The 27,386-nt window shown below is 45.2% G+C and overlaps 1 protein-coding gene across 8 annotated transcripts in view; it reads right to left on the reverse strand.

The window, feature by feature from the left end:
• LOC135197995 (bromodomain-containing protein 1-like) overlaps positions 1-27,386 on the reverse strand; it is a 221,667-nt gene that overhangs the window by 42,956 nt on the left and 151,325 nt on the right. For all 8 annotated transcript variants that reach the window (XM_064225328.1, XM_064225327.1, XM_064225326.1 and 5 more), the window contains one exon: positions 43-178. In XM_064225328.1, coding sequence (XP_064081398.1) covers positions 43-178 — 136 coding nt within the window. The remainder of the gene's footprint in view (positions 1-42; positions 179-27,386) is intronic.

Below are 27,386 nucleotides of genomic sequence, written 5' to 3' on the forward strand. Positions count from 1 at the left end.
TATCAGTAGTGGTAAGAACAGTGATGAATAATATGTCCTCACCTGATGGCTTTCACACGTTTGATACGCGCAACAGGGTGTCTTATCACGTTGGCTTTGTCTAGCAGGTCTAACAAAGACTTCTCCCGGTCCTCATAGCTCATGGATTCATCCATATCCGTTGAAAGTACTTCATCAACTGAAAGCAAATGAACATGGCATTATGCTTCAAAATATACTGACTACATATACGTACTACAATCAAAACTTTATAAACAAAACTCTAGAAAAAGCATTACTATCCTTGAATTTACAGCATTTACATCACACACATCTTTCGAGAAGAATAATACAGTATGCACTTTACCTCTTTCTTGAAAGCAAAATGAATGAGTAACTTATAGATTATATGTAACATTCCATGAATGAACTAAATAATGCTGATTAAGTTGCAACTGCTTAAATCTACTTATGTTCCTTTAACATCACCTTTTCTAAACTGTTCCTTCATGCACACAATTAATACACTATAACATTTAAAGCTTAATATGGCTAACATTTAAAGCTTGATATGGCAACAGATGGATTAAAATTTGTTAAATATTTAGATTAAATGGTATTTCTGAAAGAGTATTACACTTTTGGAGTGGGATACACATTCACTTGAATAAATTAAATTTAAAAACTTGACATTAAAAGTTTTTTATGCGTCATATTTTAAGTCTACTCTACATGGTTTTGATTTAATTGACTCTTATTTTTACTCTCTTTTTCTGATGTGACTTTTGTTACTTACGGCAAAAGTCCCACCTACAATAAACTGGTCAAGGGGCACAGATAGCTTGGCCTAATCATTCCTCAGATCTTACATCCACAGATCTTTTCTATTACAGAGATTCATTAAAGATCAAGTGTGTGTACTGTGCTTCCCTCATCTTCAAATACGAACGGTCACATTACAGTACGTACCATGGCAGTTTTCTTAGGTGATGGCCAAGATTCTATAGCAAGAGGAAAGAACCTGACCTAGGTGGGACATCATACTGAACAATGACCTTCAGATAAAAAGACTTATTTTCCCACCACTCACATGTAAGGCCTCAGAATGAATAAAATGTATTAAGTAAACCATTTCAAAATACAGTACACTGATTTTGAAGTTCCTTAGAGAGAAACAACCTATGGATCTACCTAAAAGCATACAGCATAAGCAACAGAATTTTTCCAAAAGCAACACAATTTTTCCAAGTTAGGTTTCTGAAACCTCGATAAATATTGAAGACTTCTTGACGCTTAGTTGTCCCTGATATCTAAGGTGAGAAAATAATATTCAATTATACCCATGGTAAGAAAATAATAATCCCTGATACCCACAGTAAGATTATAACATTCCCTGATATGCATGGTAAGAAAAGAATGTTCCCTGATACCCACTGTGATAAAATATTATTCCTTGATACCGATTGTGAGAAAATATTTTTCATTGATATCCATGGTAAGAAAATACTATTCCCTGATAACCATAGTAAGAATACAATATTCACTGATACCCATGGTAAGAAAATAATAATAAAAAAAAGTACAGAAATTTTCAACAATAGGTAATTTAAAATTCTCACTGTGGCCATCATCTTACCCTGTGATTTTATCTTTGGCTGCTGTTCCTACATCCAGCTGCACTCACCACACATTCCCTCATGGTGCACCACATACTAATATCTACAGTGCACAAACACTGGCGCCTTTTTTTTTTTACACCTGAGTAGACAAAGTAAGCTACAAGAATGAACTAACCCTGTCTTGTAAATATCATCTAAACACTTGCCATTGACCCATGCTTATACCCATTTGTTTCCATACTGAAAACATACAGTAATCATATTGGGTCACAATTATTTGGCATTTCACAGGTCTGCACAAGTGGATGGAAACAATTTACCACAGAAAGGAAAAACAGTAATGTGTAAACTTCCCACAAATAATCTTAGAAAAAGAAATCAGGCATAAATAAAATTATAGATATCAAAGGAAAAGATAATTTATCTAAATAGATCACCATAAGTAAGGTAAAGATAAAGGAAAATATAGGTTTAATTTTTCATGAAATAAAAGTACCAAATTTGTAACTAATTTGTATTTTTCATAACTAACAAACCTGAGGTCTTAACATTAGGATTTACTAGCGCCAAGCTGGAAACCGGTAGAATTAAAATGACACTTGTGAGATCCAGGGACTATTGGCATCTATACCAGGTCACGGGGCATGTATACCCAGAATGACCTCGGCGTCCTGTGACCCACCAGTTATATTTCTAACCCAGTTTAGACTGCTAGAGGGGTGGTTCGAGGTGGGCCTTTACCTGTTAAGACCTCAGATTTGTTAGTTATGAAAAATACAAATTAGTTACAAATTTGGTATTTGTTCATATACGGAACAAACCTTCGTTCTTAACATTAGGATAGACTTACTTATTGGAGGGAGGTAAGTCTCTATAACTGACTGGGAGTTTGCCACCTTATCCATTTCTGAATACATTAGGGGAATTCCAAGAGAATGGACAATGAACCTAGAACCAAAGATATAAGTGAATCTATTGGTTTCCCTCACTGGGTGCTGATACCATTCTATGGTTTACACATTATGGGAGAACAGAGAACCTTCCCTTCTCAAACACTACTCTTGTCCCTTGTATCTGGATCCACCCTCATCCCTCTCTTCCTTATTATCTAGAGGGGTGTGTTGCTACTGAAAAGTATACCATAACCTAAGATAGCTTCACAGTATGGCTGACCACCTCACCTGCATCTAGTCCATTCCAGCATATGACGGTACTCTCCTTCATACTGCCCGTAGTTTAAGGAGTAGAAAGAAAGTAGTAAAGAAAAAAGACCAGTCATCCCATTCACTCTACTTTCATACCTTCATCTTAGACTAGACACAAACTGACCCGCCAGGGGTACTGGATGAGCTATATCACTTGTTGGGCCGCCACCACCGGACCCAAGGAAAAAGAGTCCAAGGACCAATGGGCAACGTCTTTTAAATAAAATGAGGTGAAAGTTGTTTGGCGTTTCCAAACACCAGCTTTCAGAATTCTCTCCACAGACATTTTCTTCTTAAATGCCAAAGAAGCACCCAAGCCTCTGATGTCATGAGCTCTAGCTCCCTCCTGGTTATTTGACCCCCTGTCTTCTGTCATGTAGGCATTCCTGATCGTCTCCCTTAGCCAAAATGATATTGTATTCCTGGAAACTTCCTTCTTGTTTCGTCCTGTACTTATGAACAACCTCCGGCACCCTGGCCTGAGGTGCCTTGTCCTTCTTAAGTACTCTCTTAGTACCCTGATGGGGCACAGAAGCATCTCATCTTTGTCATTGTCTACAAAGTCTACCAAGGTAGGTATGGAAAAGTCGAATCTGCCGTCCATTATTGCTGGGTTTTGAGTCTTGGCCACGAATTCTGGAACAAACTCGAATACCAATGACCTCCAACCTCTCGAGTGCTTTATGAGATATGACAGGCCATGTAGCTCCCCCACCCTTTTGGTTGAAGCTAGGGCCAATAAGAAGACTGTCTTCAGGGTCAGGCTCCTATCTGTGCACTGCCTTAGTGGTTCGTAGGGGGGTTTTGACAGACTACTCAGTACCATGGTCAGATCCCAATCTGGGGCTTTTAGTTCCTTTGGTGGACATGACTGTTCAAAGCTCTTCATCAGCATGGCCAACTCCCATGAAGACGAAATGTCCACCCCTTTCATTCGTAAGACTAAGGCTAGAGCAGCCCTGTACCCCTTCACTGCAGATACAGACATATGCCTTTCTGTCCTGAGATATACCAGAAAGTCTGCTAACTGCTGAATAGTGGTACCGAGTGGAGACAAGTTCCCTCTACGACACCAATCACAGTATGCCGACCACTTTCCTTGGTATACTGCCACAGATGATTTTCTGTTATTTCCTGCCATCTGAGTTATTGCTTTTTGCGAAAACCCTCTAGCTCGGAGGAGATACTTGACAGTCTCCACCCGTGAAGCGATAGGGACTTCACCGACTGGTGGTACCTCTCCATGTGCGGCTGACATAGTAGGTTGTTCCATGGGGTAACTCTCTCGGCATGTCTATTAAGAATTCCAGCAGGTCTGAAAACCACTCTGCCTTCAGCCATAATGGAGTTACCAGAGTCATTTTGAGGTTCTGAGACTGCATTACCCTGTTCAGAACCTAACGGATTAGACAAAATGGAGGAAATGCGTACACGTCCAGATTGTCCCAAGGGTGTTGTAGCGCATCTTCTGCTACTGCCTCTACGTTTGGGACTACCGAACAATACACTTCCAACTTTTTGTTATACCTGGTTGCGAATAGGTCTATGATCGGCCTTTCCCATAACATGAGCATACTGTCCACTACCTGTTGGTGCAAGGACCAGTCCGTTCCCAGTATCTGATCCCTGCGGCTCAACTTGTCGGCCACTATGTTTCCTGGAATATATCTGGCCCTGACGTCTACTAGGTTCTCTACAGCCCACTGATGAAGTTGAACTGTCATTACATGTAACTGCCGAGAAACTAGGCCTCCTTGTTTGTTTATATAAGCTACTACTGTGGTGTTGTCTGACATAAATACCACTGAATGTCCCTTCACTCTCTCCCTGAATTCCTGTAGAGCTAGAAATGCTGCTTTTAACTCCAGCACGTTTATATGGAGCTCTCTGTCCTCGCAACTCCATTTTGCTGACACCATCAACTCCTCCATATGGGCTCCCCAGCCTTATAGTGACGCATCTGAGAACAGCAAGAGGTCTGTGGAGGGTTGTTGAAGGGGGACACCCATTGTCAGATTGTCGTCGTTCACCCACCACAGCAAGTCTTTCTTCACTTCTGCCGACAAGGGAATTTGCTCGTGATCTACTATTGGTGACCAAAATTCCTTCATCCTCCATTGTAGAGACCAAAGGTGTAGCCTTCCTTGTGGTACTAGCTTCTCCAGGGAAGTTAGGATTCCCAGTACTACCTGCCACTGCCTTGCTGGCTGTGTTTGTTTTCCCAGAAAGGCATTCACCACTTGTTTGCATTTCTCTATTCTCTGGTCTGTTGGGAATACTTTGGCTTCTATTGTGTCTATAACCATTCCCAGATACTCCAAACGTTGACTTGGATCCAACTGCGACTTCTCCTGATTTACCACAATACCTAGACTGTGACAAAACTGCAGGAGGGTCGCCCTGTCCCTGCGTAATTTCTCTCTGGACTTCGCTATCACCAGCCCATCGTCTAGATATCTTATTAGCCTGATCCCCTGAGCATGCGCCCACGTCGACACGAGAGTGAACACACTTGTAAAAACTTGAGAAGACGTCAATCCAAAGCACAGGACTTTGAATTCGAAAGCTTTCCCTGTAAGACTGAAGCGGAGAAATTTCCTTGAAGACTGATGGACTGGTATCTGAAAGTATGCGTCCTTCAGATTGATTGTCAGCATAAAGTCCCTGATCCTGACTGCTCATATAACCGTTTTTGGAGTTTCCATTTTGAAACTGGTTTTTCTTATAAACAGATTCAATGTTGACAGGTCTATTACTGTCCTCCACTCCCCGTTGGCTTTGGGTACCAGGAAAATCCTGCTGTAGAAGCCTTTTGACGGAATGGATACTTGTTCCACGGCCCCTTTTTCCATCATCTTCTTCGCTTCCTCTTGCAGAATAATGGCTTTCTGAGATTCCTGAGCATAAGCGAAGTGAGGTAATGGCTGTTCTGTCAGGGGCGGGGTTACCTCAAACGGAATCAAATACCCGACCCTGAGAACATCCACCACCCACTATTCTGCTCCCAGTTCCTGCCACACCTTCCAGTGATTTGCCAGGCAACCCCCCACTGGTGTGGCCGAGTGATGAGAGGCGCCCATCCTATCTTCTTGAGCCTCTCCCTCTTCCCCTACTCCCCCTTCCTCTGTTGTTTCTATTGTGAAAGGGCTGATGAACTAACTTCTTTGGGGAAGAGGGTCTTGTTGCTCTATTAGGGATGTTATGTCTCACTGTCTTCTTCCGAGGTATTTGCTGTTGCCTTACCTCCATAGAGGTAGCTTGACTGTTAGATGTTTTTATAACTGCCTGCTGTACTAATCTATCGTTAGTGTCCATCCTTCTTCTATCTATAGCCTCTTCCAGTATGACCTCTGGCAACAGCAATTGCGACTCCAAGATATCCCCATTCCTCATCGCTAACAGGGAATCCAAATCAACAGTGCGGCTTAGTCTAGCCAACGCTGCATCTCTCCTCATTAACAGGATATTTGCCCAAACATTGGCACTCAAGTTTGTCAAGTACGCAATCGCTTTGGAACCTGATTGTAGTAATCTAATGAACAATTATTCATCCACTACCTTTCTTGTCACTTCTGAGGATGCAATCTTTGCCACTGCTGTTGACCAAAGATTTAACCAAGAAGCAGTCTGAAAGACAGAAGAAGCTGTTGCTTTTAACGTAGCAGCCTCTTGGTAAGTCATCGAAGGGCACTCCACATTAGGGTTCACTTGTCTAGACAGCAAAGGGACCTTCGGTGTCATATAATATTTCCTTTGTTTCATCATTGGAGGAGGAATAAATTTAAATGATCTATTAGATCTTAAGGAATTATCTCTTCCTGCAATCCGTGCATTTACGTGTTGTAAAACAGAGTCCACATGACTCGAACAAGGCAATTCATACGACACCTTGGTATCCCTTTTCAATCCAAATACCATGTCAATTCCCGGAGGAAGCATACTGGCAGATGTTTCTGTCTTCTCCGAAAGGTTAGTGAATTGACGAATCAAATCAATCACCTCCGCATACGAGGCCAGAAACTCTTGGTTTTCTCTAACATACTGTTCTCCGCCACAGGGGATGTTATCTCACCCCTATCCTCTGACAAACGGCCGGGAATTTTGCGACCCCCTCCCCCTATGGCCGCGGTCTCTTTGATCTCTGATGGCCGCCGCTGGCTCGATCCCGAATAATCAGCAGGGGAACGAGAACGCCTCACTCTTTCTCTGCTCACGGATCTAAAGCGAGAATCTCGTCTAGACCTCCAAGATGAAGGCTCCCTTGAAACTGCAATAACTTTGTCTCTATTAGGATTGCTATCATTTCCGAGCGTCAGAGAATTCGGCCTCGATCTTTCATCCAGACGGACAATGCCTTCCACGAACGTATCAGACGAGGTTGCCAACTCTCTATTCTTTGTTCTTTTAATAGGAGCCTTATCATCCTTTGTCCGTATTTTGAACGGCCTTACAGGCGAAACTGGAACCTGCATTCTATTCTTTGCTGCACCTCTCACTGCAAAAGTTGGTTTTGCCAGCAGTATCGTAATCTTTGTAATCTGTACTGGCAACTCCGCGTCGGCCGCTAGTCCATCGGCTGTCGCCTCTCTCGCTTCTACGGACTCTTGCAAACGGCTTTGTCCGCTAGCTTTGTGCTTACCAGCCACTGACTTCCCGACTTTCCTACTGACTGGGATACGACAGTCCTGGTCTGAAGATGAAGAAGAATTCACTCTTCTCCTTTTAGCCCGAGGATCAGTCACGAAATCCTGAATCCTCCAACGCTTGACTGGCGCTCGCCATGACGTCATCGAACTTAGCGATGACGCCGAACTAGAGGAAGAAGACGAAGATGACGAATCACGCCTTTTCTTTATGTCTTTCTTAGCCATTCTCTTCTCTATATCCTGTAATTTCTTCATTACAGTGTGTACTGCCAAGTCAGAAAGCGTATTTGAGTCCGGGTGCAGCGAATTAGGCCGAGAAGCAGTAGCCTGTGACGTCACCAATCTTGTAGGGAGAGACTGTGCGCCTTCTGCTGGCATCCGCACGTTTGCCGCCAAACTACCCCCCACATTCTGCATCGCTGTAAACATAGAATTTGATGGCACAGCCGCGGCATTATTTCCCATAAATTGTAAGCCAGGGGGATGAGGAACATTCAGTGCTGCCGGACCCTGCTGGAATCGTGACGCCATATAATGCGCCAGCAAACCCTCCAAGGTTGGTACGCCTAGCACTGCCCACGTATCTTCCATCCTATGCGCTTCGGGAGCCGGCGCTTGGAACAAAGATGGCGATGCTCCCCCCCTACCAGCTGGGAACAAAGGAGTGTACATATTATGCATAAAATTACCCAAAACCCCTCCTGACATTTCCGATAACGAATCGCTAAGAGAAACCGAAGGGGTATGGGACAAATCAAAAGCAGGTGGCAAAACATATGGAGCAGTCTGATTTATTGCCGATACAAAAGAAGCCGGTAAGGTTTGGTCATGCAAAGATGGTGTCACCTCCTTCCTTTTATACTGGCCTTTCTCATAGAACTTTTTCCACTGTTCCACCGACCAACCCTGACAAATCATACATACGTTTTCCCTGCACCTACTACACGTTGGATGAGGATCCGTCGACACCGAAGTTAGGAATCTAGAACATGGAAAGCCACTGACTCCGGGGCATTTCCTTTGTCTCCTCTTCGAAACGGCAGATCCCGATGGTGAAGCGAAAATTTCCATCATACCACTTATACGCTCTTACTGATCACACTCAGAGAAATAAAAAGTAATAAGAAAAATGATAAAATGAAATGGATAAAAAACGGACAAACTGAAAACCGGCTTTAAATCAGATAGACAGTAAACACGTCTTATCGTAAAAGGCGATAGGAATATATCTGGTGGGTCACAGGACGCCGAGGACATTCTGGGTATACATGCCCCGTGACCTGGTATAGATGCCAATAGTCCCTGGATCTCACAAGTGTAATTTTAATTCTACCGGTTTCCAGCTTGGCGCTAGTAAATCCTAATGTTAAGACCAAAGGTTTGTTCCGTATATGAACAATTAAAAATTGACTTGATCTTACATAGTCCTTTGGGTCAGCCTAGGTAAGTTAGCGCTCAGTCTGGTTTAACTACTTAATATTAACCCTTAAACACCGAAGCGGTATTTTAAAAATTGTCTTCCGTATGCCGGCAGCGTTCTTGAGTGAGCGCCAAAGCGGAAAAAAGTTTTTTTCAAAAAATCACAGCACCTTAGTTTTCAAGATTAAGAGTTCATTTTTGGCTCCCTTTTTTTGTCATTGCCTGAAGTTTAGTATGCAACCATCAGAAATGAAAAAATATCATTATCATATATAAATATTGGGATATGTGACAGCGCAAAAAAAAATTTATGTGACAGCGCAAAAAAAAATTTCATATATAATTGTACTATACAAATCGTGCTGTGAGCAAAACGGTTAAAGCTAACGAGTTAATTTTTTTTCGTTGTATTGTACACTAAATTGTGATCATTTTGGTATATAACACAAAGTAAAACAATCAAGGCAACACAGAGAAAATATTATCACAAAATGATGCATGAATTCGTAACGCTCGGACGTAAAAAAAAACTGTTTTCAAAAATTCACCATAAATCAAAATATTGTGCTAGACACTTCCCGTTTGTTGCAAAATGAAGGTAATTGATTGAATATTACTAGACTGTAAGTGTTGTAGCTTACAATTGCAGTTTTCGACCATTTCGGTCGAGTTAAAGTTGACCAAAGGACAAATTATTTCTATTTATCATTATTTATATGAAAATATTTCAAAATTGATAAAAGCTACAACAATAGGTTGTTTTTAATTGTAATTTACATGAAATTGCACACATTTTCATATATAAAACTTTATGTAACGGCTAATTTAAAATGGTGCAAACATTACGACAATCGGACGAAAAAATTTATGATTTTTTCGGAAGTTACAAAGCGGACGTAAGGAAAATGATAGTGTTATGATACAATAAAGTTTCATACATACTTACCTGGCAGATATATACGATTAATGGCCCACCCAGCCTCCCCGCAGGAGACAGGTGGAAGAGAGAAAATATGATAGAAAACGGGAATGGTTCCTAATCCTGCCACCCAGGGCAGGACGGTAGATCACCTGACCTACCTGCAGCGTGTGCCACGAAATTTGAATTTCTGTCGGGGACGACGGAGTCTTAGCTATGTATATATCTGCCAGGTAAGTATGTATGAAACTTTATTGTATCATAACAATATCATTTTCATACAATCAACTTACCTGTCAGATATATACATAGCTGATTGACACCCTTTGGTGGAGGGTAAGAGACAGCTAACATGGAATAGACAGGTAAACAATATATGTTGTAGGTACAAATAAACCTTGGTTCCTATCTGATAGGTGGTAGACTTCATATGGCTGTTGCCAAGGAGTCTGCATCACCTCAAGAAACTTTAGCGAGATATGTGATCTGTGGCCAAGAGTTCTCGTGGGTCTGCCGATGGGGTCTTATCCACTTACTCGGTAGAGCCTAAAAGGTACTTGTCAATGGGTGCTAATCCACTTATATGACAATACACCTATGCCTATTGGCATAACTAAGGAGCGCAACACCGATCCCGATCACCTGATCCTAACACGAGGGTTCGCGCTCAAATTGAAAAGAGTTATCCCCACACTCCTTTCAAAAACCCCAATAATTTCACTAAGTTAAATAACTTTAACTCACAGTTAAGGATCAGTGTCGGCTCCTTATCCCAGTAACGTATCCGCAGAAACTTATAAACCAAAAGAGAAGGATCTCTCGTAAGTTAACTTGACATCCTTTGTGTAATGAGAAGTCAACACAGAGTTGCCTCTACCGTACAACACAGCTAATATGTCTTATATGACATATTATGTAAAGAACAAGAATTTGCAAAAGCGCGCACTTCCTGCGCTTTTAATTCTCAGCTCTTTGAAGGAATCAAGTCACTTATGAAGTGCTTAGGAGATCTCCATGTTTCAAAGAAGACCAGGGCTTTCTTGAAATGGATCTCTCCCGTCTGAAGCCTGGCAGGAACCTCGCGCCTGGCTGGTGCTTCGCTCTTGGTTGGAGCCTAGCGCTTGTCTGGTACCTTTCGCTTGACTGGCGCCTCGCATCTGGTTGACGCCTCGCGCCTTAGCTGGAGATTCGCGCCTAGAGCCTGGCTTGCGCCTGGCTGGCGCCTCGCGCCTGCCTGGCGTCTCGTGCCAGGTTGGCGCTTTGTGCCTGCCTGGAGCTTCGCGGCTGGCTGGTACCTCGCGCCTGCCTGGCGCCTCGCGCCTGGTTGGCTCCCCCCCACTTGCCGGAGCTTCGAGCAATGTCCACATCGGACACTCTTATCTGTCCGATATGTTCGCATCTAGCGCATCTGTGTCAGGTTGTAGGCCCGGTCTTTCTCCTCATCAGACAATGACAGTGTTCTTGGGGCTGTCTGCTTCTGGCATTTTTTACGCCTGTTTTGGCATAAGGCTCCTGGTTGGCGCTACATTGTCCGAAAGTCCTGAACATCCACAATAGTAAATCGCAAGACTGGAGAAGGGTGGAAGAAATTCTTCCACTTTGAGCTTTGGCCTCTCCGGCAAGGGGAGGTGAATGTAGTCAGCTACATCCAGTATACGATAGGATATCTAACAGTACGAGAGATAAGAGTCTTCCTCCGAGGAGGATCCTTCTTGAGTACTTCCCTTGCTCACGAGATCTCTTCTTACCACCTGCTGAAGGGGTTTCTCGTTGCAGAATCTTCCCTATCCTTGTCCGAAGGAAGGGAAGAAGCCTGGAAGTCGAAGGAGACTCCGAGCTGAAATTGGGAGGACTCCTGATTTCTAGCTCTTTATTGTACCCCTCTGAACACCTTCTGGGAAGCATTTCGAGCCGTCATCGCATTCCAAAGACTCTGTAGGCAAACGTTTGAACCATTCTACTGTAGATGAAAACGTAAGTACCCTGCCTCAGCCGCACAACGAAACCTCTAATCTGAAAACATTGAATCAGGAATAGGGGGTTTTAGTTCTTTTGCCAGACATACTATGCTGGCAAGAACCCATTGCCTAGTCTCCATAGAATCTGATGCGAGATTCCAATGCTCAAAATGACAATTTGTCCAAAATTGCATTTTTCCTAACTATACAAACCTGAGGTCCTTTTACAATAGGAAGGTACTAGCGGCAGCTGGATAGGTCGTAAGCTTTCGAACAAGGGGTTCGGTAGTTAACTGCTTGTCCGACAGGCGCGCGCGCGCGACTGGGAGGTAAACAAATCACTTTTGCTTTTGGCCCAAGCAAAAACTGCAGAGTGAGGGGTGGCATGAGGTGGGGCTATGTGTAAAAGGACCTCAGGTTTGTATAGTTAGGAAAAATGCAATTTTGGACAAATTGTCATTTGTTCCGACACGGCATACAAACCTTCGGTCCTTTTACAATAGGAAGACTCACTTCTTGGTGGGTGGAATCTGAGTCTTTTGTGAACAGACTGGTGTTCGCCCAACCTTGGAAGCCTCCCTGGTCGTAAGAGCGAGGGAGGGATCCAAGCCTCTGTCCGATTGATCGGGGTGTGCACCGCAGGATCAATGGTCAGACCTCCTGGACCGAGTACTAAGAGAGAGGCAAGCGTATCTCTTCGTACCAGCAATGTAAGAACTTGTTCCTGTACAGGAGCAAATATAAAGTCATGGGTTTGATTCTTGTAGGCATCCACTTCCCCCCCCTTGTAGGAGGAAGTGGTGGATATTCTGCTCCTATCCCTAGTGAAAGGGATAGGATGGGGCTCTGTCATATAGCTCACCTGCATCTCGTCCTCATCCAGCGTAGTGACGACCGTGGCCCTCTGCCCACAGGTAGAGGAGGAGGAAAAGACGGGAAGAGGGAGCCAGTCACTCACTCATTCACACATCCATCCACACAGTCACACCAGGACTCGATGCTGTTTCAGCTGCGAGGGTCTGGGTTTGCTACACAACTTGTTGAGCAGCCACCACGGGTCCCAAGGAAAAGGTATCCAAGGACCTGTGGGCAATCCCCTCCGAGGTAGAAGGAACGTAAAGGTACGTCTGGTTAGACCAGACCCCTGCCTTCAGGACCTGCGCCACGGAGAAGTTCTTACGAAACGCCAACGAGGGGCCAATACTTCTGACTTCGTGAGCTCTCGGACGGGACGTACGGATGTCGTCACTACCATCAGCCTCATACGCCCTCCTGATGACCTCACGCAGCCAGAATGAAAGAGTGTTCTTGGATACTTCTTTCTGGTTACCCCGGTGCTAACGAAGAGGCGTCGACACTCAGGGCCTGAGGTGTCGAGTTCTCTTCAGATAGCGTCGTAGCGCCCTCACAGGACAAAGCAGCATCTCATCCGCATCATTATCGTGAAGTCCATTAGGGAGGGAATCGTGAATGACTCGAACCTGTCGTCAGGGATCGACGGTTTCTGAGTCTTCGCAACGAAGTTCGGGACGAAATCGAGCGTCACAGATCCCATCCCCTGGAGTGTCGTACATCATAGGAAAGACCATGAAGTTCCCCTACTCTCTTCGCCGATGCCAGGGCCAGCAAGAAGAGGGTCTTGAGGGTCAGATCCCTGTCTGACGACTCTCGGAGTGGCTCGAACGGCGTTCGAGTCAAACTCCTAAGGACGAGAGTCACATCCACGCAGGGGGCCTGAGTTCCCTGGGTGGGCAAGACCTTTCGAAGCTCCTCATGAGCAAGGAGATCTCGAACGAGTCGAGATGTCCAATCCCCTCAGTTTCAGGACGAGCGCCAAGGCGGCTCTGTATCCTTTGACTGTGGGGACTGAGAGGAGCTTCTCTCGGCGAAGAAAAACGAGGAAATCCGCTACCTGCTGAAGAGTGGCTCTGAGAGGAGATAGACCCCGTCTACGACACCAACCACAGAAGACGGCCCACTTCCCCTGGTACACAGCTGCAGAGGACTGACGGACGCTTCCAGCCATCTCTGTTGCTGCGCTACGAGAAAAGCCTCTCGTTCGCAAGAGATGGTGGATAACAGCCAGCCCGTGAAGACGTAGGGACTGGACTGCTCGGTGGTACCGCTCGACGTGTGGCTGGGCGAGAAGGTTGTGCCAAGGGGGAATCTCTCTCCGGTTCTCCTGCGAGAAGAGCCAGCAGGTCCGGATACCAAATGGCCTGTGGCCATTTGGGAGCCACCAGGATCATCCTGAGATTCGGGGTGACCAGTGCTCGACTGATCACCTTGCGAATCAGGCTGAACGGGGGAAAGGCATAGGCGAAGAGGTTGTCCCACGGGTGTTGAAGAGCGTCCTCTGCAGCTGCCCATGGGTCCGGCACGGCCGAGAAGAACACCTGGAGCTTCCTGTTGTGCCTGGTGGAACAATCCACGACTGGTCGCCCCCATAGGTCGAAGAGCCTTTCCACCACGTCCTGGTGTAGAGACCATTCGGTCCCTATCACCTGATCCCAGACGGCTGAGCGTGTCTGCTACTACATTCCTCTTCCCTGGAATTAGTAGCGTGCCGACAGCTCTATTGAGTGTGCTCGGCCCACTCGTGCACCTGCCGAGTCAACTGGTTACAAACGGGAGAGACACTAGGCCCCCCTGTTTGTTGACGTAGGCCACTACCGTGGTGTTGTCGCACATCAACACCACTGAGTGTCCCACCAAGCGGTCCTGGAACTCTTGGAGAGCGAGGAACGCTGCCTTGAGTTCCAGTACATTGATGTGAAGGTGCTTGTCGTTCTCGTCCCACATCCTGAAGTCAGCAACTCCTCCAGGTGTGCGCCCCATCCCTCGGTCGATGCGTCTGAGAACAGTCTGCATGTCCGGGGGGGGGTGGAGAGGTCGCGCAGAGGCGGAACTCCCTCTTAATAGGTTACCGTGTCGTCCAGCCACCAGGCTAGATCCTGCCTCACCTCCGGTGTCAGTGACACTGGAAAGCTTGGGGGATCCGTCGCCTGCGACCAACTCTCCTTTAGCCTCCACTGAAGAGACCGCAGGTGAAGACGCCCGTGAGGGACTAACTTCTCGAGTGACGACAGGTGTCCGATCACGACTTGCCACCGCTGAGCTACCTGCTCCTGCCGAGACAGGAACTGGTTGGCTGCCTCCCTGAATCTGCTGATCCGCGAGTCTGCGGGGAATACTCGACCTGCTAACCTAGCTTACCGTGTCCGATCTGCATAACCCAGGTTACTTCATCCTCTGCGTGGGCTCGAGATCGGACTTTTCGAAGTTCACAATGATCCCCAGATCGCGACAGAACTCAGCAGGTCGATCCCTGTCCGTAGCAACTGCGAGCGGGAGCTCGCCAGGACTAACCAATCGTCGAGATACCTCATCAGACGTATCCCGTGCGAATGGGCCCAAGCAGAGCACCAGAGTGAACACTCGACGTGAACACCTGTGGGGCGGTTGAGAGACCGAAGCAAAAAGTGCCCTGAATTGGTACACCGTCCCGTCGAGGATGAAGCGGAGGTACTTTCTGGAGGACTGATGAATGGGTATTTGGAAATACGCATCCTTCAAGTCCACCGAAAGCATGAAATCGTTCTCCCTGATGGAGTCGAGCACTGAGCGTGCCGTCTCCATCGTGAACCGGGTCTGGCGAACAAACCGGTTCAGGGGAGAGAGATCTATCACCGGGCGCCAGCCTCGTAAGACTTTTCCACCAGGAAGAGTCGGCTGTAAAAGCCCGGTGACTGATCCGTGACCGATTTCTACAGCTCTCTTGCTCAGCATGGTCTTGATCTCCTGTCTCAGTGCTACGTCCTTCGATGACCCTGGAACGTACGACTGCTGTTGGACCGGGTTGGAGGTGAGGGTGGCCGAGATTCGAAGGGTAATAGATATCCGTCCGAAGGACATCTACAATCCAGGTCTCGCGCCGTAGCGCTGCCAAGTTGCCCAATGGCTGGCCAGGCACCCCCCCCACTTCCGGCAGAAGGTGAGGGGGGAACGCCGTCCCTAGCGTTTCCCCCCTTTCTTCGACTTCTTCCCAGAGCCTCCACGGGAGGAGGAGGGCTGGGAGGAGGGCTGGTTACGGCTCCCCTTTAGAAGTCGAAGAAGACAGAGCTTTCTTTCCCCGGGGCTTCGACGCAGCTACCGTCTTGGCCACCGAGGAAGCGCTAGCCGAGCTTTTAGACTTGGCCGAAGTCTTAGACTTGGCCGCAGTCCGAGCTGCCCAGAAGCCTTCGAGACTGCCTGGTGTACCAGACGGTCACTGTCGTCAGTGCGCCGTCTGTCCACCGCAGCGTCCACCATCTCTCCTGGAAAGAGAGACGTGGAACTCCGTAAAGGTCCGTTGCGAAGTCCCAACGCCGCTTCACGCCCCGGCCGCGGCCTGGAAACCCGAGTAAGGACGCGTCCCTTCTCGTCGGAGAACCAGGTTGGCCCACAGGTTCACCGTCTGGTGGGCAAGGAAGGAGATGGCTCTTCCTCCAGACTGGCAAAGTCTCCTAAAGGCCGAGTCATCTTCAGGAGAAATTCCCCCGGAGTTGGCTGCGACCTTAGATACTGTGAGGGACCACAGATCTAGCCAGGAGACGGCCTGGAAAGCTGCCATGGCGGTAGATTCCAGGCCGAGTGCCTCTTGCTGCGAGAACCATAGGTTCTCGGACAGGAGCTGCTGCAGAGACACACCCGGAGTCAGCCTGGCTAACTCCGGGTTCACCCCTGTTTGGGCGGCATCGGGTCTTCAGATGGCACGTAAAACCGCCGCTGTCGCAGCAGAGGAGGTGGAAGCAGCTTGCTCGACCTGCTAGCCTGAGCGAACGTCTTGTCCGGAAACAAGCGATTCAACTGGTCCAGCACTGAGTCTGCAAGCTCGGAACGCGGCAAACCCACCGTCGGTCTGGGTTCCCTCTTCGGGCCCCAGAACGACTCGAGCCGGGACGTGGGCTCGGATGGTGGGAGCGGCGATCCTTCCCCGAGGTCGTTGTGCTGACGAATCAGCGCAATAACCTCGGCAAAGTTCCTCTGGATCTCAGGAGTGACTGCGTCCTGCAGAGTCGGACCATCCAGTCCCTCAAACAGGAGCATCTCCCGAGACCCTCCTCTCAAGGGGAGGAACAGCGACAGACCCCTCTCGGTCTCCTCCAACCACTTGTGCGTACGACCTGGGCTGGTCCTCGAAAGCGTGCCTGGTACGTACGACGACGTGGTGGGATCCTGAGGGGCGCACCCCTCACGATCACTCCTCATACTCGCCCCTCCCGGTGTAACCCGAGGATGGTTGAAGGTATGGGAGAGGCAGACCTGACGCTCCCCCTCCTCGCATCGCTGGCAGAACCAGCGGGCTTGGAAGACTGCAGGCGATCATCAAACCCGCGTGGCGATCGAGCTGCAGACCTAGTCGAGCCGTCTCGCTGTGGAGAACGGCTGGACCGAGAACAGCGGCCCCGGTCTCGTGTGTCAGAAGAGCTGGTGCTGGTCGCCGTACCCGATCGCTCTCTGTGCGAGTGACGGTCAGCGACCGGCGAGCTCTACTGTCACGGTGAGACCGGTGCGTGTCCTCACGGCGCGTCAGTTCGCTGGTACCAGCCGTGGCTGGTGCGGCGAACGGGGGACCTCTTCCCAGCCTCAGCCCGTGGGCCGGTCATGGACCGTCACGTCCGCCCGGGTAGCCAGCTGCTCGCCACGAGAGCGAGAGCTGGTCTGGTGAGAGTCGCGTGAGCGGCTGTTCACCAGTCTTCCGCTCCGTGCCGTGAACCTGACGCTGAGCGGACTCAGAGGTCTGGTTCCTGGCTGCACGGTCGCTGTTAGGCGACCGTACACTCGGTACCTCTCGCGAACGAGATTGGCCGAGACGGATCCTGCTGGCCGTGGCCTAACCACCCTACCAGCAGGTGAGGAAGTGCCGGTGTTAGCCGGCACTTCCTCTGGTCCCCGTAGTCTTCTTCCTCGCGGAAGAAGAGACGGGTCCTGCCCCCGAAGGGAGCAGGGTGACCAGCGGAAGAAGACCCCCCGTCTCACCAGAAGCGAGACGGGCCCTTAGAAGTTCCCGAAGGAGACTTCTTAGGGGGGGGGAGGCGACCTTCTTCTTCTTCGGCGGGGGGAGCCTTAGAAGAAGAAGGGGAAGAGGCGGCAGACGAACGACGACGACGAAGAAGACGATGAAGACACGACGACACCCCTTTCCTCCTCTTCTTCTTCTTCTTGTCAACCTCCTCAGGACCGACGTCCAAGATCTGTCATCCAGAGCGGAGCCGGGCTGCTGTTGCCGAAGCAACAGGGCCCACGGACGCACCTGGTCCGAAAACAGGGATCAGCATCGGGAGCAGCGGCGCCAGGAACCAGGAACAACGTCAGCAGGTGCAGGCATCACAGGAACGGCAGTAGAGACGGCAGGAGCAGGTACAGGAACGGCAGCAGTGGTCCAAACGTCACGTCCGTGAACGGCGGCTGGGCAGGTACGGCAGGTACGGCAGGCTGTGCAGGCTGTCCAGTTGGACGGACCAGCGGCACAAGACATCCTTGGTACCGGTGGGAGGGTCCAGGGGCGAGCTCTTCGGCACACGAAGTCCGGTCGCGGCAGCACGGCAAACCCACCAGGTGGCGGCATCACACTCCCCCGTGATACGGCACTGGCCCCTGCACCGATGTAGTAGGTGTTACAGAGACCGCGTGCGGGGTGTACACCAGGTGAGGAGGTGAAGCGTAGCCAGGTGTTGTGAGGGTCGTGGTGGTGGTCGTAACCGTCGCATGAGTGACCGCCACGGAGCCAGCGAGATGGTAGAGCAGCCCCTGGACACTCGGCACGCCCTGCAGCCCCAACGATGCCCACACCTGTCCGAGTGTCGTCCTTCGCGGCAACCCGCACCTGAGGAAGTCAAAGTCGGGTGATTAGCAGGCTCCTCTACCGCTCGCCCGAAGACGAACGGATAGAGGACCCAGAGTACAACTCGACGTCAGGGTATCTAGCGCCCTCCTCCACACTCGGACAAGTCAGGTGAGGAGAAGGACCCGGACCTAGAAACCCCCCCACCCCCCCGAAGGGCGAAGGCGCCAAACGTGGAAGCTGAGCGGGCGGCAGGAAAGACGACGAAGTGTCCGTAACCAAAGGAGTCGCGGGAGAGCTTTCCGACGACTCCTTTGCAGGCCTTCTTCGCTTCTTCTGCCCTCATACAAAGTCCACTGCGCCTCCGACCAATTATTGCAAACTTCACATGGCTCGGCTCGGGTGCATTCGCGCCCCCCGACACCGAGCGCACAAAACATGTGGGTCAATTTCCGGGAATGGAGCGGAACTTCCCGCATTTACGCCTTCGATACCGGGCATAGTCTCCGTGGGGTAGCGAGGCGAGGAGATTCCATAATTGACCAAAATATCACAAATCAATGAAAAAAGAGGAATGATTGTACTTACAATGATTCTTTCATACACAAACACAACCATATACTTAAGGAAAGCAAACGACGAGAAGCGGGCAGAGAGCGTCGAACACACACGTCCACTCGCTGTGAGGCCGAAAGCAAAAGTGATTTGTTTACCTCCCAGTCGCGCGCGCGCGCCTGTCGGACAAGCAGTTAACTACCGAACCCCTTGTTCGAAAGCTTACGACCTATCCAGCTGCCGCTAGTACCTTCCTATTGTAAAAGGACCGAAGGTTTGTATGCCGTGTCGGAACAAAAAAAAATTCACTTGTCTTCTTGGTCGTTTAGGACCAAGAGAAACAAAGATTTCCCTCATAAAAATTTCTCAAAGAAGTTTGATGAGGAGCAGTTCCATCTTGTCGGAACATGGAATCTGTGGCCACAAAAAAAAAATCCCATTAGAAGTACATGATATCATACTCTTGTCATATTGAGGTATCATATAAGATCCCGAAGATCTTAATCCTCTGCTATCTCCAATTCCCTTTGTAGAGACAGAGTAAAGCCTTTTACTGCATTCTTTGATAGCAGACATATACAAAGGTGATTCTTCCCTCTGAAAGGGAAGAAAAAACCGCTATGTGGTTCACAGAGGTATCGGAAGAGGACAGCTTCCTCATTCCCTCTAGCACGATCTGCAGCAATTCTATGTCTTGGCCATGACTATTGTCATTTACCTTAAAAAATCCTCTCATTCATGTCCACTTCTGGTCAGTCTGCACGCAGACAGACTCAAAGTGGAGAGGTTGTTAAGGTCCATTTATAATAGATGCTGATAGAATATCCAGACTCTCTTGGAAAAAACTTCCAAAACATGTTGTGAGAAGAACGTGACCTCTGTGAATCCAACCTCTCTAAGGCCAAAATGAGGCATAAAGTATTATCCTCTCTTTCTTTGACGCCCTTTATCTTAAATTCTGCAAAGAATTTATATTTAGGGGAAAAAAGGTTAAAGTTTATTCCCCTTTCTAAAAAAAAAAAAATCAAGTCAGGAGGAACTGCAAACGTTGTTTACATTCCAAGCGACAGAGAAAATATGATAGAAAACGGGAATGGTTCCTTATCCTGCCACCCAGGGCAGGACGGTAGATCACCTGACCTACCTGCAGCGTGTGCCACGAAATTTGAATTTATGTCGGGGACGACGGAGTCTTAGCTATGTATATATCTGACAGGTAAGTTGATTGTATGAAAAAGTTTTTTCATAAATTCACCATAAATCAAAATATTGTGCTAGAGACTTCCAATTTGTTGCAAAATAAAGGTAAATGATTGAATACTACTAGAATGTAATAGTTTTAGCTTACAATTGCGTTTTTCGACCATTTCGGTCGAGTCAAAGTTGACCGGAGGTTGAAATTTTGGCACTTATCGTTACAGGCGGCCCTCGGTTAGTGGCAGGGGTTCCGTTCCTGGCCGCCGACACCAAGCGATTTTAAAGCCTACGGCCACCGCACACCTTCTTTCGAAACTCTATACCAGTCAAAGGCGCCGTAATCCCACAACGGCGCAATAAGTAAAATTATATTTATGCAGTATAGTACTATGGAATTTACTGTACAGTACATTTGAGTGTCTAGAGTATGTAAAGATATAATAGTTTATACAGTGTACAGGTAGCTGTAGTGTTCAGATTACGATCATTAGTCTTACATAGTCCGATTTCATGAGAGATCAAATTACAATGGCCTAACTTTATCCATCTTCTAGTTACATAAGTTCAATGACAGCAAAAGAGAATGATGAAAGTATGGTTTTAACGTTATACTCTTTGCGTGAACGTGTACAGCCATGAACAACCGAACGAGAAACTATTTTTTTTTTTCTAAGTACAACCGAACTGGATAACATCCGTTTGGCTTGTATTTCAATCATCGTACTACAGTACAACATTACCGTATACCGTAGTTGTTATAAATGGCGTTATGTATAGAATAGAACTGAGATATCTTAATGTAATAACTTTATTCGCTATAGATCAGAGATCAATATAGATTAAAGATCAATCGGGAAATATACTGTTAAATTTAAACCTAGTTATAACTGAAGCTGAGAAAACTGTTCAAGCTGCTAATGACTATTATCGTGCATCAGCAACAAGGATAAAACTGCAGTAAACGTATGCCATCAAACACAACCGTAGATAAAATTGGGATAAAATCATTTTAATCAAAACTACTGTGCTTGAAAGAACACATTTTACTGTTGGTTTCACGCCGATATAAGATAAATAATGTAAAGTTTGTATTACGATGATATAAAGGATTATTGTGAACTGAATCACGTAATTTTTTACGCAATAAACATGCCGCAAACGTAATCTGTTAACGAAAAAAAAGTAGTTCACATTCACAACGAGACATTCAATAAATATTACCACCTAAAAACACGCTGTATAAGGAAAAATAACTTTGTCTCATATAAGTCAAGTATCTAGATATTCGTTTATGCTAACTAGAAGCAAGAGCATTCGCTCAGAATTGCGTTATGGTGAAACAAACTCGTATTCATCAGCTGATTTCAAACCACAACATTGGCCGCTCCGCGGAATACCACCTTAAATTTGCTGTATTATTTTAAAATACAATAATATGATAATACATACAATATTCTTGGATACAGTGAAATAATGTATAACTTTTTAAGGGGGCCGACCGGAACCCCTATATATGGTGGTATAGGGCGAAAAATGCAGTCATGAAAAAATTCATGGAGCTTCATATGGCAATTGAGAATACGTATACAAAATATTTCGTCAAAATTCCTCTTACTTTCGTAGTTACAGGGTAATTAGTAAACATAACTCAATAAGCCTAAAACATTCATCCATACAAGAAAATGCAATATTTCTTCTGTTATCATAAATTTTGATCATTATTGGCAAAGAAATTGTGAGAAATGGCATCTGTAGAGATTCCGTGGCTCGCAGAAGCGAGTATCTGGTTCAACCATGAATCAGTAGGACCACAGACTTCGAGTAGATTACACGTTCAAGTTTCACCTCGTGACATTCGCTTGCTTTTACTTATGTTTATGTATGTTTCGGCAAGAAGTTCATCATGCCAATGAGGAAAAGACAAGGAAAACATCTCGCTAACAAACAGATGAAGAAAAATCGCTCAAGTATTATTACAGAATATCATAATATACGCGTAGTTAGTGAAGAGAGAGGGGAGGGTTGCCTAGTAACGGCCCCTTCTTGCCTGACAGCACACGTCACACTGTGCCCAAGGCTACGATCTTTGAGCAAAGAGATCTTCATTTATGATAAATAACATAGTTTTGGTTTTTTAATACCCAAAATGGAAAATGAAATTCATAATAATCATGATTTATTAAATTGTCTTTGTAAAAAGAGAGTACACCTTCAAGTCACCTCTGACATTCTCTTGCATTTACGTTTGTTTATCTTTGTTTCGGTAAGAATGTTATCATGCCAAAGAGGAAAATACAAGGAAAACATCTCGCTAACATACAGAAGAAAATTCGCTGTAATAAGCCGAGTTAGTGAAGGGGAGAGAGGGGGTTACGTAGGAAGGAGTGCCCCATCTTGCCTCAAGCAGTGCCCCAGGCTACGACATATGAGCAAAGGGATCATCATTTATGATTAAATTATGATAAAATAGTTTTGGTTTATTAATATACAAAAAAGAAATATACATTCATAATAATAATTATTTATTAACCCTTAAACGCCGACTGGACGTATTTTACGTCGACATTTTTTGTCTCTCGGGTGCCGACTGGACGTATTTTACGTCGACATACAAAAGTTTTTTTAAAAATTCGCGGAAAAATACTTTTAGGCCTACCAGCCGAAAACTCTTGAATCACACGCCTTGGGGGATGCTGGGAGTTCACGGATCAAGGTGTTGTTTTGTTTACAATCGTTATGCAGGCGCGCAAAGTGGGGCGAATTTCTTTCTTGCCTGCACTAAAAAGTTTCTGTGACACATCTCGGAAATTATTTCGTCACTTTGACATAATTTTTTTACCATTTTAAATTAGCCGTTACATGGAGTATTATATATGAAAATGTGCGAATTTTTATGTAGAATACAACAACAAAATATTCATGATTGTAGCTTTTATCAGTTTTGAGATATTTTCATATAAATAACGATAAGTGCCAAAATTTCAACCTTTGGTCAAATTTGACTCTACTGAAATGGTCGAAAAACGCAATTGTAAGCTAAAACTCTTATATTTTAGTAATATTCAATCATTTAACTTAATTTTTCAACTAATTGGAAGTCTCTAGCACAATATTTCGATTTATGGTGAATTTATGAAAAAACTTTTTCCTTACGTCCGCGCGGTAACTCTTCCGAAAAAATCATCCATGCGATTGCGGTAATGTTTGCACCATTTTAAATTAGCCGTTACATAAAGTTTTATATATGAAAATGTGCGCAATTTCATGCACAATACAACTAAAAACAACCCATGGTTGTAGCTTTTATCAATTTTGAAATATTTTCATATAAAAATGATGTGACAAGTTTTCAACCTTCGGTCAATTTTGACTCTACCAAAATGGTCGAAAAACGCAATTGTAAGCTAAAACGCTTATATTCTAGTAATATTCAAGCATTTACCTTCATTTTGCAACAAATTGGAAGTCTCTAGCACAATATTTCGATTTATGGTGAATTTATGAAAAAACTAACATTTTCTTTACATCCGCGCGGTAACTCTTCCGAAAAAATCATACGTGCGATTGTGCACCATTTTAAATTAGCCGTAACATAAAGTTTTATATATGAAAATGTGCGCAATTTCATGTATAATACAACAAAAAATAGTTGAAGGTTGTAGCTTTTCTCATTTTCGAAATATTTGCATATAAATCACGATAAATAGAAAAAAAACCACGTTCGGTCAAATTTGACAATACCGAAATGGTCGAAAAACGCAATTGTAAGATAAAACTCTTACAGTCTAGTAATATTCAGTCATTTATCTTCATCGTGAAACAAATTCGAAGTCTCTAGCACAATATTTAAATTTATAGTGAATTTTTAAAAAAAACTTTCCTTCCCTCCGCGCGCGGATTCTCCGCCACAAATTTCCGAAATGCGTAAGTCCCATTCTCGGAATATGTGCTCCGTTTCATATTAGGCATTTCATAGAGTTTTATATATGAAAATGTGCGGAATTCCATGTAGAATAAAACGAAAAATATTTGAAGGTTGTAGCTTTTCTTATTTCCAAAATAATTGCATATAAAAAATATATATATAAAAAAAAATTCGACATTCGGTCAACTTTAACTCGTCAGATATGGTCGAAAACTGCATTTGTAAGCTAATATTCTTACAGTATAGTAATATTCAATCATTTGTCTTCATTTTGAAAGAAATTGGAAGTCTCTAGGACAATATTTAGATTTATGGTGAATTTTTGACAAAAAATATTTTACGTCTGCGTGTTACGAATTCATGCATTATTTCGTGATAATATTTTCTCTGTGTTGCTTTTATCGTTTTACAATGTGTTATATACCAAAATGATCGCAATTTAGTGTACATTACAACGAGAAAAAAAGTAACTTGTTACCTTTAACCGTTTTGCGCACAGTGCGATTTGAATACAATTATATATGAAATTTTGTTTTTGCGCTATCATATATCGCATTATTTATATATGACAATGATAATTTTTTTCATTTCTGATGGTTGCATACTAAACTTCAGGCAATGACAAAAAAAGGAGCCAAAAATGAACTCTTAATCTTCAAAACTAAGCGCGCTGTGATTTTTTGAAAAAAATATTTTTTCCGCTTCCGTGCTCACTCTGAAACGTCTCCGGCACACGGGAGACTTTTTTTTTTACCGCTTTGGCGTTTAAGGGTTAACATTGTCTTTATAGAAATACGAAGGAAAACTTTGAACGCCCATACCTCAAAACTATACTTACTGACCTTCAAAATCTATCTCCTTACTTAGTTTTAAAGCTATAACATTGGAAAGCTATAACATTGGAATTTGGTATATAACTCAGAAAGACATTATAGAACAATCAAATAGAGCCCTTTTTTGCAATTTTTGTTTCGTCTTTTTTTAATGAATTTTTTTCTCAGGATTTATAGGGTTTATTTTTTTACCATACTGAAAAATTCATATCTAGCAAAAAAAATGACTTTTAGAAAAAAAACTCTCCATTTGATTGGAGGTCTACATCAGGTCTATATATGGTAGTAATCCCAGGTCTTAATATTAAATATCAAGGGAGGAGATAGAATTTGAAAAATGGTTATTTTCGGGGTAAATTGCTCTGGCGTCACAAAACCGAATGTCAGAGGCAAAAACCATATGCGGTTTGGAGATATCCCAAGTCACCTTATTAAGTGGTATGAATGTCAAAGTCCTGTCCTTAAAAAACGGCATTAGCCGGCCGGCCCCCTTAAAGGATTTATGGAAAAGATGCATAATATGATATTGTTATTGTACAATAAAGTTTGTTCATACTTACCTGGCAGATAATATATATAGCTGTATTCTCTGAAGTCCGACAGAATTTCAAAACTCCCGGCACACGCAGTGGTCGGCCAGGTGGTAGTACCCATTCCCGCCGCTGGGAGGCGGGTGTCAGGAACCATTCCCATTTTCTATTCAGATTTTCTAGTGCCACTGTCTCCTGAGGGGAGGTGGGTGGGCACTTTGATTATATACATCTGCCAGGTAAGTATGAACAAACTTTATTGTACAATAACAATATCATTTTGTTCATGAAGCTTACCTGCCAGATATATAGCTGAATCCCACCTTTGGAGGAAGGGGGAGACAGACTCGGATTTGGGAAACAATTTCATGTAGATGATTGACATCTTGGTTCCTTACCTGTTAGCATAGCTGACTTAGTGATTACCGTCACCCAAGTCTGCTTCTGCTTTACTAGAGACTCCAGCAAGGTAGTGACCTGTGAAGCTGTTGAGTTCTAGAGGATCTGTCAACGGGGGCGTGACCACAATGCAACTAGATCCTATATTTATAGACATCGAATTCGGGTAATGCATTTCTAGAGGTTCCAGCAAGGACGTGACCTGTGTATCTGGTGCGCTCTAATGAACTGTCACGGGGAGCGTGACCACAATGTGACAGATCATATAGGTGCTGTTTAGACACCGAATGCTGTTTATGCTTCACTAGAGGTTCCAGCAAGGACATGACCTGTGTAGCTGGTGCGCTCCAGATGATCTGTCAACGGGGACGTGACCACAATGTGACATGACCATTTTACCCTACTATGAGGGTGAAGCAAAAACATTACCACCTGACCTAGCCTAATGAAGGGAAGTCCGCCCCAGGCGGCCGACCCACAACCACAAAAATAAACACCTATATAAACGTAATAAAATAAAAAATAAATAAAAATAAAAAGTCCAAACTAACATACTATTTCCCATATGATAGGAAGAGTGCTACTCTCTGTCCCCAATATAGTGTCTGCGGCGACATATGGGCCCAAAGAGTAGCAGTTCTCGTATGTAGTCCTCACCTCCCGAAGGTAGTGTGAGGCAAACACCAAGTTACTACGCCAAAAGGTGGCATTCAAGATGTCATTGAGTGCCATGTTATTTTGGAAGGCTACAAACGTAGAAATAGCCCTCACTTCATGCGCATTCACCTTCAACACTTTCATATCACTGTCTTCACAAGATGAATGCGCTTCCTTGATGGTGTTCCTCAAGAAAAAAGCCAGCGCATTCTTTGACATTGGTAAACTTGGCTTCCTGACCGAACACCACTCCACTCCTTCGTTTTCTGCAAGAAAAATTTTTTAGAGCCCTGACAGGGCACAGGACTCTCTCTGGATCTTGCCTAAGAACTTTGTGCCATCCCCTTGATCTCTAAGCTTCTGGGCCAAGGGTTAGACATGCTTCTATTCTTAGTAAAGAATGAAGGGTTTAGAGAACACCCCACCTTATGTCCTCCAAAGCTAACATGTCAGCTGATGGCTTAACCACACAAGCCCTCTTTGCCGTAGCTATAGCGGTTAGAAAATAGGCCTTTCTGGTCACTTGCTTTAAGTTTGTAGAAAGGAGAGGTTCGAAAGGCTTTGACATCAGGAACTTCCAGACTACGTCTAAGTCCCATGTCGGAAGCTTCGAACTAGACAGTATCGAGATTTTAAAAGATGCCCAAGATCGTGACGGGCTTTGACATTCGACAGATCCAACTCTCTATGAGTCTAAAGGTCGTCGACAACATATTACT

Source organism: Macrobrachium nipponense, chromosome 21, assembly GCF_015104395.2.
Source record: "Macrobrachium nipponense isolate FS-2020 chromosome 21, ASM1510439v2, whole genome shotgun sequence".
Lineage (NCBI taxonomy): Eukaryota > Metazoa > Arthropoda > Malacostraca > Decapoda > Palaemonidae > Macrobrachium > Macrobrachium nipponense.